The 18,464-nt window shown below is 44.3% G+C and overlaps 2 protein-coding genes across 2 annotated transcripts in view; one reads left to right on the top strand and one right to left on the bottom strand.

The window, feature by feature from the left end:
• The window catches only part of LOC146785206 (claudin-15-like), a 404,144-nt gene that overhangs the window by 303,004 nt on the left and 82,676 nt on the right, over positions 1-18,464 (bottom strand). The gene's annotated exons all lie outside the window — the stretch shown is intronic.
• Positions 3,414-18,464, top strand: part of PARL (presenilin associated rhomboid like) — an 86,570-nt gene continuing 71,519 nt past the window's right edge. Inside the window, exons 1-2 of the mRNA XM_085634109.1 lie at positions 3,414-3,544; positions 3,650-3,995. Coding sequence (XP_085490235.1) covers positions 3,907-3,995 — 89 coding nt within the window. The 5' untranslated portion in view covers positions 3,414-3,544; positions 3,650-3,906. The remainder of the gene's footprint in view (positions 3,545-3,649; positions 3,996-18,464) is intronic.

Genomic DNA, 18,464 nt, shown 5'->3' with positions numbered 1-18,464 from the left:
CACATAATAAATCATTCATTACATGGTCAGTGACATCACTGATGACATCACTGATGACATCTCAAATGACATTACTGATGACATCACTGATGACATCATCTAGTATATGTAATATGTGACGTCATCAGCAGTGGATTACGGGCGTGCGAGTTATAGTTCGCTGAACTAACTATAACAGAGGAATTTCAATGGTTTTGTACAAGTGAAATGTCCAGCTAACTATAACACCCCTAAAACCTATGTATTTTTCAGTGAATATATATATATAATATATATATATATATATATAGATTCACTTAAAAAACCATAGGTTTCACACATGTTATAGTTAGGTGGATATTTCACTCGTAAAAAACCAATGAAATTCCCCGTTATAGTTAGTTGAGATAACTATAACTCGCGCGCCCGCAATCCTCTGCTCATGACGTCACATATTACATCACTCATGACATGGTCAGTGGCATCACTCATGACATCACTGATGACATCATCCTTGTGATAGAGTGGCGGTCGCGCGAGTTATAGTTATCTCAACTAACTATAACGGGGGAATTTCATTGGTTTTTTACGAGTGAAATATCCACCTAACTATAACATGTGTGAAACCTATGGTTTTTTAAGTGAATTTGCAAGGTTTTTTAAATGCTAATTCCTAACTTGAACGTGTGTGAAACCTATGGTTTTTTCAGTGAATTTGTACGGTTTTTTAAATGCTAAGTTATGTATGTATTATATTTTTTTTTATATATTTATTTTTCAATAAACTACGTATTAAAATTATTATTATTTTTTTTTATGGTTTTTCACCGTGCGCGCACGGTGCGCGCACCCCTGCGATTTAAAAAAAAAAAATTAATGTTTTTTTCTGCCTTCGGGGTCCTTCAGGGACCCCCTGACCAGGGCTAGGGGGTCAGGAACTCTCTACCCTGCCCCCTTTTCACGTTCGCCACCTTCCTTTTCCACTCTCGCACTGAAAACAAACAAAATGGCGGCCGACACTTCCTGATTTCGACCGATTCGAACGTTGACTGACATGTAACAACCAATCAGAATTACGCTCGCGCACGTTAGGGTGCGCGGCTATAGATATGTATGTGCTTTTAACTGCAATTTTCTCAGGAACTACTGGACATATTGACTCCATATATGCAAAAGGCACATCCCTGACCTGAGGACTACCTCTCTGCCAAATTTCAAGTAATTCTGTTCAGCCATTCGGGCTGTACCTTCGACTAAAGGTCCTATGGGAAAATGCATGGGGAAAACGCGTTTGGGACCCCCCTTTTTTCTCGGCCCCCGCTTGACGAATCCCCCCGAGACTTTCAGGGTAGGAGCTGAGCGGAGCGCCCCATTAGTTTTGAAAATTTCGCGAAGATTCGTCAACCGGCGCCAAAGTTATTCAAAATAGAATTTTGAGATTTCCTATGGAAACACGGTCCTAACTATAACTATCTACTGGCGACCGCCAGTAGATAATATACATATACATACATATATATTTGAGATGTCATCAGTGATGTCACTGACCATGTCATGAGTGAAGTAATATGTGAGGCCATAAGCAGTGCATTGCGGGGGCTTGAGTTATAGTTAGCTCAATAACTATAAAGGCTGAATTTCACTGGTTTTCTATGAGTAAAACCTGAGCCTAACTATAATGCCCCTGTAAACTTTGTTTTTTTCAGTGAATTTCTAAGGTTTCTTAAATGCTATTTCCTGACTATAACATCCTTCTAGCCTTTGTTTTTTTCAGTGAATTTTTAAGGTTTTTTAAATGCTAATTCCTAACTATAACATCCGTGTAACCTTTTTTTTTCATTGAATTCCTATGGTTTTTTAAGTAAGCATTTGCAGAGTAGTGGAGAAAGGGGGTGGACCTCTGAGCAGCTCTGAGGAATCCTGCTGTGTAGGACTTACAGGAGGTACCAGGAGGGCTTCTTGACCTCCAAGATCCCTCAGAAGTAAAGTGAACTTCATCCCTCAAACAGTAGTACTCCAGGAGATGCGTTTGCAGAGTGTTGGAGAAAAGGGGCGTGGCCTCCGAAGACCTCTTAGCAATTCCGCTGTGTGGGACGTACAGGAGGTAACAAGAGGAGTCCTTGGGACCCAACTACCCCTCCTGTTACATCCAGTAAGTTCCACACAGCTGGATTACTGAGAGGTCGTCAGAGGCCACGCCCCCTTTCTCCACCAATCTGCAAACGCATCCCCTGGTGCACTAGCAAACTGCCGTGTTCCGGGGTTTCGGCACCCCGGGACACTGCAGGAGCTGGCCCTGGGGGTTGGTGGGCCTCAGGGCCTTCTAGAGCTCCTGAAGGGGGGGCCACGCAGCCCCTCCTCCTTTCTATGTGCCCCAGGGAGGTGGTTGTCCCCAGGGCTGCAGGAGGGGGCCATGCACGCTACTGCATTATTTCTGATTAAAGCCCCGGAGAGGTGGGGGTCCCCAGGACTGCAGGAGGGCCATGCTCCCCACATTATTTCTTATTAAAGCCCCGGGCAGGTGGTGGTCTCTGGGGCTGTGAATGCGCACGCCACTCTGCATTATTTTCAAATAAAGCCCCAAGGAGGTGGCGGTTCCCAGGGCCGGGGACGGTCCAAGAACCCCCCCGCCCCCATTTACAAAACTCTATGCCCCGGGGAGGTGGTGGTCCCTGGGGCATTAGTAAGTCCCAGGTGGGGGGGATGTGCACCCCCCTCCTATATTTGCAAATAGATCACCACCTCAGCAAACCAGAAAGTGCCAGTTCCAACATTTGTGCTTTCCAAAACAGTATATTTCTCCTGATTGATGTCTCATCACCAGTGGAACTCGTGCATTTTCAGATTCAGAAAAATTCCATGTAGTAACTACTTTGGGAATCTTTGGAAGGAAAAGTATTACGTAGTTAATTTGGACACTGCCTAACTTCTTTACTCCTCAGTCATGCATTTTTCCAGTTTAAAGCACGCTTAGCATCTGGTTCCCTTTTGTTGCTTTTTGCTACGTGGTAGTAGTACATGTTCGTTTTTTGTAACATTTATCAAGGAAACAGCTTAAAGATTGCAGCACTCACAGTGGTACAGGGCGGTTTACTTACATTGAGGCACTTGTCTCTGTGCGTTAAAAAGCCTTGGAATGTGCTCACCATAAATGTTTCTTTAAGCAAGCATGTATTCCTGAATCAGAGTGCGTTACCCACGGTGTAGTAATTGTATAGCTCTTCAATCCCTGACGGCACCGTATCCAGAATAATGTGCTGCATGGCTAAACACTTAAAAACTTTCAACGGTGAGACCTATTGGCTATACCAGTGCTTGTTTTTGAATTTTGGAAGCTCCACCTGACTCTAACATGGCCGCTCTACAGGACAACACCCATCCCATCCCTTCGTGACCGCTTGTGGCGAGGAGTGGGGAAATAACTAAAGGACAAGAAGTTATACGCTCGCTCAGTTGTACATGTTTGCGAATCGGCCATTTTCGAATGAACAACTCTACAACGTTTTTAAGGTTTCTCCGGAGTGTCTCGCGAAACCTGGTTATGTAAGCAGATTTCTAATACAAGGTAAACCATGAAAAATATACGCTGTAAAGTTATATCTGCATCTTTCGTTTGATTTATTCCAGATTGTATACAATAATTTTTATTTAAGCATTTAATACCTTTTAGGGAAAAATGTTCTTGGCAGAGTTTCTCACCCAACATATTGAGATCGTCCATTTGGAAATGGACGCAGGGATTGTTTTACTCCGAGGACACGTAGAAACGAACCGGGTCCGTTTTCCATTTCTTATGGCTAGAGAGCAAACTGCAAAGAAAATCGTGAGAAACTGTAAAGAAAATTGGGACGTGCTCCGGTCTGCATTGCAACTGTGAAGCAGTCCTGTGAATTAAAACAGAAGTCGATGTGAGAGAAGGGCTGCGAAATGGCCTGTGGGACTTGGGTACTGAGGAGCTGCAGAGCACGAGGCTGGATTCAGGACTGCTTGACACAGACCCGGAACTACGAACACAGGTAACAACAACGATGGCATTGAGGAAGAGCCCACCTCCCTCTGACCACCTTGGGCAGCAAGAGCAGAGCCTCGCCCCAGGTAGGGCATTTACTTAGCCTGTGGTGCATGGTCACGACGCTCACTAGATATTTGAGGGGTGGGGGGCATGTCCCTACAAGAAACACACTTTACAGCCTCCCTGTCCTGGTAAAAACATAATAGGAATGTTACCCTTTGAAGCATGGTGATTGCATCAAAGTGATTGCAGGAAATTAAAAAAACAAAACATTTTTTTGGATGGTGATTGAGATTCACAAAGAATGTGAACTGATGTAAGTAATCTTTATTAGAATAATTAAAATTATTACAATGTGTTTCATACGAGTTGAATACATACAATAACAAGCATTTGCAATGCATTCAGTCTCGCCTTTGGGACCTTATATGTATTTAGCTATGGAGCACATAAGCCTGGGTGCTGAAACATCTACTGTTCTTTAACATGGAGGAAAAGGAAGCATCAAACTGCGTGACACGCCAGGTATGGGAACACATGGAGAGAAGTATTGCCTTTCAGCGGGAAATGGTATAGTCCAAAGCTCTGCTTTTAATATAAAAGCAGGGCCTTCGGTGGAGCTCTGTTTTTAATATAAAAGCGGCGCCTTCGGTGGTCATATCACTGAAAATACAAGATTGAAAAAAATATTATTGTTGACGGGTGCTCGTGGAAGACAATTTCTATGGACTGGAATCTAGAGAATGCTAAAGTGATTCTGGTATTTTACTAACCTCTGCTGGTCATTTTCTATCAAGAAAGTTAAATAGAGGCAGTTGAACAGAAAAGAAAGTCCCTAAGCGGAAGCAGACAAATCCTAGGGCTGATCTCCAGAGCCCACAAAGTACATACACATATAAGTGAAAAATGGTATTCGATTAAATACATTTGAGATCAGGAATACAAATGTTAAAACCCTTCTCTACAGTTTGAAAATAAGCAGCATATAAAGTGAAAATAAGCAGCATATAAAGTGAACTATCATTATCAGTCCATTCATACAGTATGATTTGTCTAAAGGGCATTTGCGTTTCTCGGTCTGACCCAAGTCGGTCATTGTAGTCAAAACTAATAAACGTGTCCCTACTTGAAGTCGGGGTCAGTTCAAGAGAAAAGTACTTGTGCAAAAGACTATTTTAAAGCAGCATTTAAAACTGATTGGCTGTCCTGCAGTGCTATGGGGGGGAGGGGGGTTAGTACCATGGCTGGGAGCGCTCCCTTTTATGTTGTTAGAACGCGGTTTTGTATGTCGAGTTTAGTTTCAGTATACCCCAGATTGACAGAGTGACTTGTTTAAGCGGTGACACAGGATGTTTTTTTTTATTTATTTATATTATTTTATAAAGGGTGAACATGATAATCACGGTGTTGGAGCGCTGTACACAGAGAGCTGATGTGGGTTATAGTACAGTAAAGACATTTTTCACTTAAGATACGCAATACATAGAGTTCAAAGAGCAAGGTATATAACATTTGTATACAATATTGGACAGGGTGGATGCAGGTTGTAAAAGGGTTCACCTGTATAGAGTTCGAAGAGCAAGGCAAAAACAATAGCACACAATATCGAGTAGGGTGGATGACCGTTTCCAAAGAATTCTCTTTGGACATGTTTTTCTAGTAGTAAGGCTTTTGCTTCGTTCTTGAATAGCCTGAATGAGAAAATTGCTCTCATTGAGGGAGGAAGGGAGTTTAATCATTTTGGAGCAGATCCAGCGAAAGTGCGGCCTTGAGTTTTTCTTTTTTCAATCTGGCTGGGTCTAGTATGAGGGATCTAGCACTTCTGGAGTCTCCTTCTCCTCCTGATAGCTTGAACGTCTTCACCATATATTTTGGGCTTGAGTTGTGTAGAGCTTGGTGTGTTATGCAAGCAACTTTCAGTTGAATCCTTGCATTGACAGGGAGTCAATTGAGGGCTCTGAGTGATGGGGACATGTGATCATAATGACAAGTGTCTGTTAAAAATCTTGCTGCTGTATTTATTGTTGCTTTCATTGGGGCTAGGCTGGCTTTTTGTAGACCAATAAGCGTATCTTTCCTGTAGTCCAATCTTGAGAGCACTAGAGTTTGAACTGCCGTTTTGAGGTCTTCAAGCACTATAAAGTGTTTCAGTTTTCTTAGAATGCTCAGATTTAGGTTTGCGCTTCTGGATGTAGCTTCTATGTGAGCTTGCATGTTTAGATTTGAATCTAGTGAGTTTTACGGAGTCACAGAAGGTTGGGGTGCAGTTTAGCAAGTTGAGGTTTTGAGCCCATAGTTGAGGTTGTTGGAGACTGAGGGGCGAGGAAAAAAAATGTTTTTTTTTGGGCAGATCTAATTTGAGATGGTTGTGGGCCAGCCAGTCTTAAATTTTCGTCAGGCTATTGTCTGGTCCCTTGATATCCTCTTGAGAGGACGGCTAGATTTATAGTTGCGTATCATCTGCATACTTGTGATGCAAGATTTTTGATTGCATCAGGATTTAGTGAGTAGTTTCTAATACAGATTGAAGAGCATTGATGAAATTGTGGAACCTTGTGGAACGCCCCTATCCATGTCTGCTACATTGGATAGGATGTCTTCTATTTTGACTCTTTGTTGTCGGTTTTGCAAGGAGGTGAACCAGTTCAGCAAGGCACCTGCTAGACCCATTTTGAGTTTAAGTTTTTCTGAGGCATTCATGGCTGACCGTGTCGAACGCCGCAGATAAATCCAGAAGTATTCGGAGTTGGGATTCGTTTTGGTCTTGGTATATTTTTATATCACCAATGATGTTAAGTATCTGCCTCCAGTAGTGTGTCCAGTTCTGAACCTATATTGGTGTGTGTCTAATAGGTCAAAATTCATGATATGTTCACATAGCTGATCATGAGTGCATTTTTCAAGCAATTTAGTCAAGTAAGGAAGCTCGATACTGGTCGCAAGTTGTTCAACTCATTTTGGTAGGAGCCCCTTTTCTTTTACAGTAGGGGGGATACTTGGCCCTTCTTCAGGCATTGAGGGAGGGATGCTTGTTGGAGGAATGCTTGTTGGAGAAAGGCATTCACTATTTTCGTCAAAAAGGGGTAACGGATTGGTGAATCTCTTTAGTAGGTAAGAGGAAATGGGATCGTCAAAATGTATGGTAGATTTTATTGACTGAATGGTTTTCTGAATTTCCCTCTCGGACAAAGGTCTAAAACTGTTCCAGAAGGTTACATTTTTCCTTGGGAGGTTGTTGGAGTGTATTGGTGAGTATTCATGCTGTGTGTTGTTTGGATGGAGATGGTGGATTCATCATGTTGGGGACTCACTTGGCTGGGAATACAGTTGTTTTTGGTAGCGATTTTGTCTTTAAAGAAAGTTGAGAAGGCGCTGCAGATGTCTGTCGAGTTGTCCGCAATTGTGGGTTCTACCAGTTTTCCTGACTGTTGCTTTATTTGATCAAAGAGTTTTCTGTGCCGGTTCTTTGCTTTATCAAGTTGGGATTTGATCGCTGTTGTTTTGGCTTTCCGGACTGCCTTTTTGAATGAGATTCTATGCATTCTCAGCTGTTCACGGTAGGTGATGTTTGGGTCCTTTTTCTCCCTAGTTATTTCTGTTGCCTAAGTTGTCTTCTTTCATTGTTCTATGTTTTGGTTGACCATGGTACTGACGGTTTATTCTTTTACCTTTTTGTTGAACCTGCTGAACTATGTTGGAAAAACTGCTGTTGTGTAAATGCGTTAGATCTTGAATGTTTGGTCGGTATGGGGTGCCAGAGAAGTTTGGCACTTATCCACCAGTTCTACTCTGTTAACTCTACTGAAATCCCTCACCCACGTTTTTCCCTTCTCTTTTGACCCATGATTTTTAGGTCTCGCCTGACTCAGCGCATGCGCTGGTCTGGCGAGACTTATTGAGAGGGCTCCATAAAGTGCTACCAGGCCAGCCTAAAGCTACAGTGCATCTGCGCGCTTTACCGCGATTACTTTCACTTTCACGGCCGCACGCCCGCTTTGCATAGCCAATAAGTCTCGCTTTTGGGACCTTATAAGTATTTAGTTATGCAACTGTTGCATGGCTAAACACCTATAAGGTCCCAAAGGCGAGACCTATTGGCTATGCCAATGCTTGTTGTTTCTTGTGTTGATATTTGGAAAATAATTTGATGGTGGTTTCACCAGTCTGTTGGGTTGATGTCTCTAGTATGTTTACTGATCCTGGTTTAGCAATGATGGGTTCCAGTGTGGCACCTTTAATGTGGGTTGGAACCGTGCAGGCTTGAATCATGTTGAGGTCTGGAGCAGATTGCTGAATGCAGCTTGAGGTACTTTTCTGTTCGGGAGATTATGTACGCATATCCTGAGTTTAGGCATGCTAGTACGTCTTGTCTGCAGGAACACACCCCTGCCTGATTCCAAAAGGGCAGCAGGCAGTGGCAGAAAAGGCTCAGAGTGCAACTAGAAACAAAAGATTTTGCTAAACTACTGTTAAATTTCAGGTAACATTTCTTTGAAGCATCATTTGATAAAATGTGTTGATGCATGCTAGTATTTAAAAAAAAAAATTCATAATTGAAAATCAGTGTAACCATTTTCAACAAAAGCATAGGAAACATGACAATAAACAAGCAATGGCAAAGCCAATAGTTATGACATTGATGGTCAGCCTTTTGATTTTATTTGTGTGTGTCGTGCTTTAACCCCTTGCGTGCGTCGGACGGTCCCCGGCCGTCCGACGTCACAGTGGGCGTTTACGGAGGACGGCCGATGGGCGTCCGAACCCTGCCCACTTATTATTTCGCCCGCACGGTCAACGGATTAACATGATTCTTGTACAACTTTATTGTTGTGGGAGCTGCCAGGCTCTCATCATTATAACAAACATTGGCAAAACCAAAAATATTTCTTGTCTCAAAAACCACACATTGCCACAGTAGTTACTGGCATTAAAAAAAACTGTGTGCCGATATGCTCCTTGAGAAAGATCAGAATGCTGACACTCACAGTGAAGACAGCCGGTAGATAGCGAGAGAGACAGAGAGAGTTAGAATTTTAATAAAAACAAAAGGTCTTGGTTACCCCCAGACCTAAATAGGGGCCTTATTCCTAAAGAAAGTCACATAAGTGCCGCAAATGTATATGTCCTTGCATTAGTGAAGATTTACGGCTTTCATAAATGCATAAGAATTTACAGAAGTAGGTCAGGAAATCCTACTCCTACAAAGTATTTGTGAACTGCACTTTAGCCCGAGCAAATATGCATGTGTAGATTTGCTGATGCGAAAATCTGTTGAGCAGTAACATGTTCACTTTCCCACAAACCACTTATTCCCCCCAACCCTGGAAGACGTTTTACATCTGTCCTTGTCAGTAGTAAATTTCCAGGCTTTCAATGTATGGTAAATTATTAGAGACGAGCTGATGAAAACCCATAAAACATGCTAGTAGGTTTGCACAGACTCAAAAAGGCATTCCAACCATGGGGAAGTATTGCTTACCACTACCTCCTGCCTCAGCATGTAGATTTGTGGAAAGGTCGCAAAATAAGTGAATTGCTTGTATTCAAACCCTACTTTAGTATGGGCTCTGGCATAATCCGAGAGGCTATTATGAGAGTTCTTATATAATGAGATTGCTGCTATAATGTGCCGCCGTACTACATGGCACCAAAGGGACAAGTGTATTTTGTTACAGGGCAAGTAGATTTATGAAGCAGCCTGTCGCATGGCCAAGTAGATATTTTATTAAATCCCACACCTATGTGGAGCTGTTATAGAGGCATTTTATAGCATTCCAATATGTCTTCTCTCCATTTCCCCAAACTTTCACCCAGACACAGAAGCTTTGCTGCCACTGTCAAGAGAGCAAGTGGGGAATTCCCACAAGTTCAATGGTTATGGCTGTAGTGGGTCATCGAGTAACTGGGATTCCGGCATCAACAGCCGTTCACTTGGGCAAAAATCCATTTAATCACAATTAGAACTTAGTGCAGGTAGTCCCATCTTGGCATGCCAAATGTCTTTTCCATGCCTAGGGGACAACTGAGGAGAAGGGCCACTATTCAGTATATTTCAACCATCAGAAGGAACAGGCAATTGAGATTGGCTCACCTTTCTTGCCTGGGACAACACCCCCTCAGATTAGAATGCTCTAGGTTAGTAAGGATGGTCGTTTTCTCACTGATATGTTCTAAGACTTTTGCAAGTCCATATACAGCATTGATATTGGATGGTAAAAAGATCCGGTGGTGGAGTCCCTATCTGTCTTTCGCACAGTCACCACTATCACTTCTCTGAAATACCTGTTAAGCCTCCCAGTTGAATCTGCATGTGTATATAACAGTACAAGTCTGCGTGTCGGCAAGCTTTTAATAGCTTTGTATAACTCACATGGCGCATATTAGAGGCTTGGGTCTTACCCCAGACCAACAATTGTATGGTTGTGTTGACCTCTCCAACTGTGAAAATTGCTTCCAACATGGCCCTCTTAAGTTGTCATTCGCAGAATATACATGTCAGCCATACCGCTCCAAGATTGTCTGGGTGAGGCGGGGGCGTTTGCATGTAGTACTTCATAGTAACTACTAATGATCTGTTTAGTCTCTCCCTTTGAGTGGGCCAGGTAGTTGTCCCCGGCTCTCAGAGCTGTCAACTCACTCTTGGCGACTTGGCTTCATAGTAGTTATAATAGTATTATCTGCATCTTGTCACCTAATCTGGCAGTGTACAAATGATAAACACCTCAAACCTTTCCACTACATCCACGTTTGCCCCTCTCTGCTAAGTGTTCAGTGTCTAATGTGGGATTTGATATACGTATTACAGCCAGACCACGGATTATGCTTTTGAGTGTGTTCCGAGCTAGCTCTCAGTGTGGGCTATTGGGAGCCTCAAACAGTCTCAATACAGGAACCTTATGCCACCACCTAGCAGCCTAACTTCCAGTCCACACATCATGTATAGAGCCTTGATTTCTGTTGAAGTTATGTTGTATGGTGTCACCTAGGGTTGCCTCAAAAGCAGCATTAGAGAGCACAGCTCTCTAGCGACGCAAAGTAGTGATGCATGTCACTGGTGTAACCTAGATAGTGTTATCTACCACAGATTAATGTCAGGTAAAGGGTTCCCCAGGTACCGTACGTTTCCAACACAATAGCTGCAGCTCAAGCTTTGTAAAAATGTCCAGTCTTGTATGCAGTATATGTGTAGGGCTATAAGAGTACCTGTCCTGTTGTGTGGCAGTGTTTCTTGTTATATGGCGTGCATTGCAAAGCTTGCAGCGCAACCTTAAGGGGCCGACATGATTCTTGTACTGTCCGTAAGTCTTGCAAAGGGGCGGGATCTGTCCAGGGATAAGATGAAGTCCACCTCCCACACCATGTCCAAATACTGGGCCCATCACTGAGCTTGTCCAGTTTGTATAGAAACTGAGCAGGGAGTACTTTAGGTGCTTTCACTTTGAGAGGCAAAGGATTACTGTTCAGGCAATTAGTTACCCTTCTATACCTGCCCTCTTTGTCAATGCACATATTTGTGGTTTCAGATGGGACCACAGGCCTCGTCCATGGCAGTGCCTCTTTAGCTGCGGAGGAGTAAGAGTGGCAGTACTGTTGTGTCCATCCCCTTCAGAGTCTAGTGCCTTCCTCCGCAGATAAGTGTATTTCTTACAGGGCGTCAAAATAAGCTTAGCAGTGCTTCAGGTATACCAGGACTCTATTGCACTTCACATTGCCACCAACCATGCTTGTCACGTTCCTTGCCAAAAACTGGCAGTCGTTAATTGACATCATGGTAATTCATGTCTATCAAACAGACAGGGGTTGATTCCTTTTATTTCACCAAAACACTTCTTGTATGTTGCACTTTTTGACAAATAGGGTGGATTTAGATCAAGCGTCTTAAAGAACATGTCAATTCGGATAGGCCTCCCATGGGATCTCGTGCATCACCAAATCGGGATCACCCCTTCAAAGTAGATAAACAGAGAGATGTAATTTGCCCATCCAGGAAGGGGGGAAACACTGGGCAGAGGGGAAGAGAAAGGTTAACAGTACGAAATCAACCCAAAAGAAAACCATAAAAACAACCATAAAAACAACCCCCACTGCTAAGATATAATTCCAACTTTCTTACCAAACTCTTACACCAACTGTTTGTTGTCAAGGCACTTTGCTCCATCATGTGATGCTCTACTCAAAGTCCTAGGGAGTGACTGTTTGGGAAACAACCCAGCGGTGGGTGCTGTGGAGTAAACCCTACCTATAGTGTAGTAGATGGAGTTACCTACCTTACTATCCCATCCCACCAATGTGTCTGGTTTTTGTATGGAGCTGAGTGCAATACAGCGTAGGAGACAAGAGGAATCTTGTCACAGCGCAAAATATCAGATGGATGAGCACCTGGCATCTACCATCCCCTCTCTGTTCACCATCGCAGTTATACAGTGTCACTATCATTATGGGATTCACAATAGTACCTTGTGTGTCAATTCCAGGACATGGTGATGATTTCTTGTGTTAGTCACAATGGGTGTTTGGAAGGCTCATGTGGAGCAGGAAACTCACTTTGGTGACTGTCGATCGGCAGGTGTTTCCCCTTTTGACACTAGAGGCAATCATCTGTTTTGTCAGCCTCATGGCATTCTCTCTTCCATTAAAAATAGTTTTATTTTTTCACAACTCAATTTTTTTGTTGAAAGCCGATACAGATCTGACGTCATATAGAACGCCAGTCAAAGATAATGACAAACAGCATTGATTTCAATATTCTCCATAATAATATATCTGTGTAGGTGTAGAAAACACATTAAAGAGAAAGGAAAAAAAGAAAATTTTAACAACAAACAATAGTGCCATAACTATCGCTGGAGGCCTCCAACGATCTAAGACATGTAGGTCGATGCAATTTAGTGCACATATAAATTGGGTCTATAGCGTAGCAAAATACCATTAACCCAACAATTAATTGATAGCAGAGATAGAGGAGGGAGGATATAAGTCTACTCCCCTGTAGTCCGCCCACCGCTTCCATATCTTCTAGTGTTTCTGGGGGCACCCTCTTGCTGTAAAGACCGGGATTTCTAGACCCATACAAAAGTCGAGTCCTTTCTTCCAGGTCTCAACCAACGGCGGAGCCTCACACCTCCACACCCTAGCCACATCGTGCTTAGCCAGCGTGAGGCCTAGAAACAGTAAGTGGCGCTTATATCTATGGCCTCCTATTTCCTCAGTTATATGGGGCATGAATAATTGAGGCGTGGGTTGAATGTCCCAACCCAGGACCTCCGAAAGGCACGCAGCAACTTGCCTCCAAAACCGCGACAAGGACTACACTGCCATATTGTGGGGGAGAAGGTGCCCTCAGTCGCCCCACATCGCAAGCATCGAAAACAAAAATTGGGTTGTCGACTATCATTTTTCGCCTGGCCAGGAACAAGGGCTTGCAGTTCAGCTTCAGATACCTTAACTGCTTCTTCACCATGAGCAATGATCTGCACTACTGCTGGACGGCCTGAGTGTAATCAAGATAGACAAATACTGTTATGTTACATGATCCTAAAAAGTCTAATCATCCGTGGCATATTAGCACATCAGTCAGTTAAAATACTTTATTTGGTTAATAAACACCATAAAAGCACATTACATACAAGGAGAAGGTAAAATACAATACATTAAAACTCATGTTTACTATAAATACACAGACTCAATGATGAAGATACAATAAAAAGTCGAAAAGAAGGGCCAACACATACTTTCAAGCGCTCAAGCGTTTTTCCCTGCTTCTAATGGCAGCTGACAAGAAACTAGCCACATTAAAACAAACTTGTGGGAGCTGCAGCATTTGAAGATGGATCAAGGCAGGTTTTACCTGCCGAAATCCCTTCCCTTTGAGCAAGGGTAAAATGTATTGCCGTCTCAAGGTATTATAGTGGTCATAAAAAAAGTGCATTGTGTCTTGTGTCAGGACGTTCTCACATGTGCATTGGCCCTGTTCTTCCAAGTAATATTGACTCTGGGGTTCTGCTAAAAGCCAGCACAAAAGACTCAGCCTATCGCGTTTTAAAAGGAAGTGGTGATGGGGTAATGTGACTACACTTAGATATGGTTCTATAGATGTATCCGTATTTAAAAGTGTGTGTGCCCTGACAATGGGTTTTAGGAGTTCTCTATCAGCTTTAGATCTTGTCATAAATTACATGTTGATCCCAGGTATTTCTTTGTTGCTAATCCTATCAGGCATCCCGTATAGGGCTGGACGCCCCAGTTACCCAAATTAGATTTTAATATACTGCAACCATGGGACGGTGTGACCTTTATCCAAGGATAGACAGTCTCTTATAATAGTCTGGTTCAGCTCTAATACAGTGCTTGTTCAAAGTTTGACCCAGCTGACTAGAGGTGAAAGGGCCACTCTGTCCGAGATATATTTCAGCCCCACTTCTTTATGGGCTATGAGCTTAGCCACCGACTGTTAAATTGACAACAATCTTCCTATTAACTCTTTTTCTACTCTTTGCTTCTCCCCACCATCCTTGTATATCCATAAATTGCTTCCATAGCTAAAATTAGAAAGACATTTAGCTTGATAAGTTTTAACCAATGCCTGTATAGGCCTAGCCCCCAGTTGTTTTGAAAAATCAAATACTGCTGCTACTGTTCTAGCTAAGAAGTTTTACATAACTCTTCTTTGCGGGGCCCAGGATCCTCTCTCATAAAAAATGACCCCAAGTATGGGAACGTGGAGACTGGTCACTTCCTGATTCCTCCAGTAATTTTCCTCTGAGCTTTATTCTTGTAGCCCAAGGCCATAGTATGAGATTTGGAAAAATGTGTTTCCATATCGAGGGAGCCATGAACTCTAAAGGAATTAAGAAGTTGCTCTAGACCCACTGCTGTTCTAGGTAACGGGACACTATGATCGGCATGTATAAGTCCTGAGATTAACTGCGACCCCACCCGAGGAATGCCCTTGGTGGCTGTACACAAGGTTAGGCCTATGTTATTAATGTATAGGGTAAATAATAACTTGACTGAAATACAACTTTTCCTCACTCCTTTGTGGATTTTAATTGATGGTGTCAATGATCAGCTTTGATTGTGTCTAACTGCTGCTGTAAGGACCTGGTGAAGGTCATGTAAAAAAAAAAATGGTCAAACCCCAAATCCATCAGTAACCGACCATATTTTGACACTATTAACACGGTCAAATAGCTATGAGAAATTCATAAAGGCTAGGAGTATACGCCCTCTTTTAGCAACTGTGTATTTGCCAATAAGTCCCTGATCAAGTATGCCTTTTCCCTGCCTAAACCCATTCAGCAGGCAAGAAATCACATTTCTTTGTTCCAGACAACTTGACAGTCTACCAAGAATCACTCTACCCAGTACCTTGACTGATGAATCAATGAGAGATCTGTCTGTAGCACCTAGAATCTGACCTGTCTCCCTTTTAAACACAGGTATAATAACCAAGCATTGCCACAAGTCAGAGGAGCCCCACCTCGGTCTATAGCGCCGGGACACCTCCTCGTGAGGTAGCTGTTCGCGCTTTACAAATATCAGTATTATTATTCACGCCGTGTTAAATACCTGTGTTAAGATTTTTGACCAAACCAGGTGGTCATGTTTAAATATATCAGCAGGGGTCTCATCTGGCCCAGGGGCCTTACTCTTGGTTATGGCGATTCCCTACTTCCTCCTGCGTGAAACATAGGGTTGAATCCACCCTCCGTAAGCCCTGGAGTTGGGAAGGGGGGCGCTATCTCCTCTGGCCTACCATAAATCTCTGAAAAATGCTTTGGCCATTTGTCTGCAGGGATTGTATAGTCTACTACCCTGTTCACTTCTCCAGAAAAGAAGGGACGATTTACAATACAGAGAGTTTGGGATTGCAAAGGGTCCTCCCAAGCCTCCTCAATCTTTCTTTCGGGATAACATGGTGTTAGAGTCGGGGATCTCTGGTTGGCGCAAGGTTGCCCTTGTGTCAAGCAGGAACCCTCTCCTCCACGTCAGGGCGCAGGATAACCCCTCGCGAATGACCCTTGCTCACCCTCTAGGTGCGTGGCGTGAGCAGCCAAGGCGATTCCTCAGGCGTTGTTGGTTAAGCACTTACAATCATACACACAGTAAATACATTAATCCCCCCAGAAACTGACACCAGACTTGGGTATATATAAAAATACGTTTCTTTATGTAAAAATAAGGTATATATATCTCAGCAGACTTATCACAAGACCAATAACGTTTTCGCTAGGCCACCGGGTTATACAGCAGGCAAATGTTCTTGGTTCGTAGTTTCAAATGGATAGTTCGTAGTCTTTTTACTTGTAGTTCCAGTACTCACAGAGATCGGTTCCTGCGAACGGGGAAATAAGGCGTTGCGGGCCCCGAGCCCGATACTGGACTTCTTTCGTGATTAGGAGAGTCGGCACAGGTCGGTGCGACTCTCAACTTCGGGAAGTGTTCTTGGGTCCTCAATCAGCAGGTGTGGGCAAGTAGGCAGGCGCGGCCCGCGACCCTTTGGCACGGCGGTGCAGGAGGGTCTCCACAGCGGGGGCGGCGCGGCCTGAGATGTCCGGGGATAGCGAAGCGGGGTCACAGGGCACAGTCAGTGCAGCTGGATGACCCGGCGTAGATCACAGTCGTCGTACGGCTTCCGGCAGGAGGGGTGATAGCGCGTTCAGCGCACTCCAATGGCAGGCGGTGACAGGGGTGCAGGCGGCCTAGCCCGGGGACAGAGAGCGGCTCCGGACGGAGCGGGGCTCTCACGGGATTGCGGCAGGCGAGCTCCTGAGTGTCACGGCCCTAGGAGGGGCGATGAGGGGCGCAGTCTCTTTTCCAGCGGGATGCACACACGGCTCGAATTGGAGGACGAGCAAGAAGCACAGAGAACCCACTGGTCCTGGGGTTCAGTTCAGGGGGCAAGCTCAGATCAAGCCCTTGGAGAATGTTCAAGCACAAAGTAGCAAAGTCTTTTCAGTAGTCTCCTCCTCTCCTTTCTCAGCAAGGCAGGCAGCAGGCCAGCTCCTCCAGCGTCTCCTTCTCCTTCTAGTCGGGCAGAGGTTCTTTGTGGTAAACAGGATTCTGATTTCTTAGGAGCCAGGCTCCTACTTTTATACCATGATTCTTTTGTTCTTTAGTGCCAGGGGGCCTAGGCCTGGCTCAGTCCAGTTCTGGAGCACTTTGTTATGGTGACTGCTCTTTCCTTTCAGCAGCAGGGCAGAGACATCAGCCGCCCCACAGGGGGCGGCGCCGGCTTTGTGGTGGCAGAGCACAGGTCTATTCAAGAGTCAAGGTGTACTCCTCCCACCCATCCTGGTGTAATCTCTCTACCCACCACCTGGCAGCCAACCTGTCTCTGGGGATCCCCCCACCCTGCTCCTTACTGTTGCTAGGCAGAACACACACACACAGCAGAGGCGGACTGAGATGGTCAGGTCAGTAAATACTAACTTTCTAAAAGTAGTATTTACAAACCCAGGATACTAAAATAAACTTGACTACAAGAAGTATTTTATTATTCTGAGTTCAGGCATACCAAACTTGACACTCTACCATGCTCTCTGAGTCCACTGGGGTCACAGCGTTGGCGTGATCCCAGCAGCCCATCCTGGCCTATGGAGAGCAGGTAGCCTTCAATAGTGAAGAACGGAAAGGGCTGTAATTCACTACTAAGACATGCCACACACACTAGGGCATGTCTTACCTTATGCCTACAATGCACCCTGCCCTTGGGCCTACCAGAGGGGTGGCTAATATGTAGGTAAGGGAAGGTTTAGGGACTGGCAAGTGGGGGCACTTGCGCAGTCAGCGCGACGGTCCCGGACCGCGCACAGGGTCTGCGGTGGCAGACCCTAGACACATTTTACAAGGCCGCTTCTGTGGGTGGCGCAACCAGCGCTGCAAGCCCACCAGCAGCATTGGCATTCACAAGCCCTGGCACCCCTGGTGCACTTTACTGGGGACTGACAGTGAATCCAATAAACCAATCGTGAACATCAATTACAGATACACTTTACCTAGGGAGCACTTGCACTGCGGCACGGATTAGCCGTGGCGCAGTGCCCTGAGCGGGCAACACCAGCAAAACAATCGAGGCACACCATCAAAAAGTGGAAGGGAAACTCACGCCAAGGTGCCAGGTCTAACACATGGCATATTTGTTATCCTTATGTTTCCTTACTATCTCCGGCCTGTCTCAGGGCATTTCCTTTAATGCCATTTTCAAGTTTTGATGGGCCCTTTTGCAGTTAGAGTTGAACCATCTTACACCTGGGCTTTCCCTTTGCCTGCGGGAGACCTAAAGTTGTTATCAATCTCTTTGCTAATTCTTCTATATGCTTTCAAAAGTAACTCATCATCCCTCGAGTCCTTCAAACATCCCTGGTAGTCTGTTTAACAAATAGCATGGAGGAAATGAAAGCGAGTCATGTGGGACCTTACTCCATTATAATCTCCGCCCCTAATCATGGGGACAATCTCACTATTACTAGGC

Source organism: Triturus cristatus, chromosome 11, assembly GCF_964204655.1.
Source record: "Triturus cristatus chromosome 11, aTriCri1.1, whole genome shotgun sequence".
Lineage (NCBI taxonomy): Eukaryota > Metazoa > Chordata > Amphibia > Caudata > Salamandridae > Triturus > Triturus cristatus.
The sequence above is the reverse complement of the archived record's forward strand: the minus strand, read 5'-3'. Positions and strand labels throughout refer to the sequence as shown.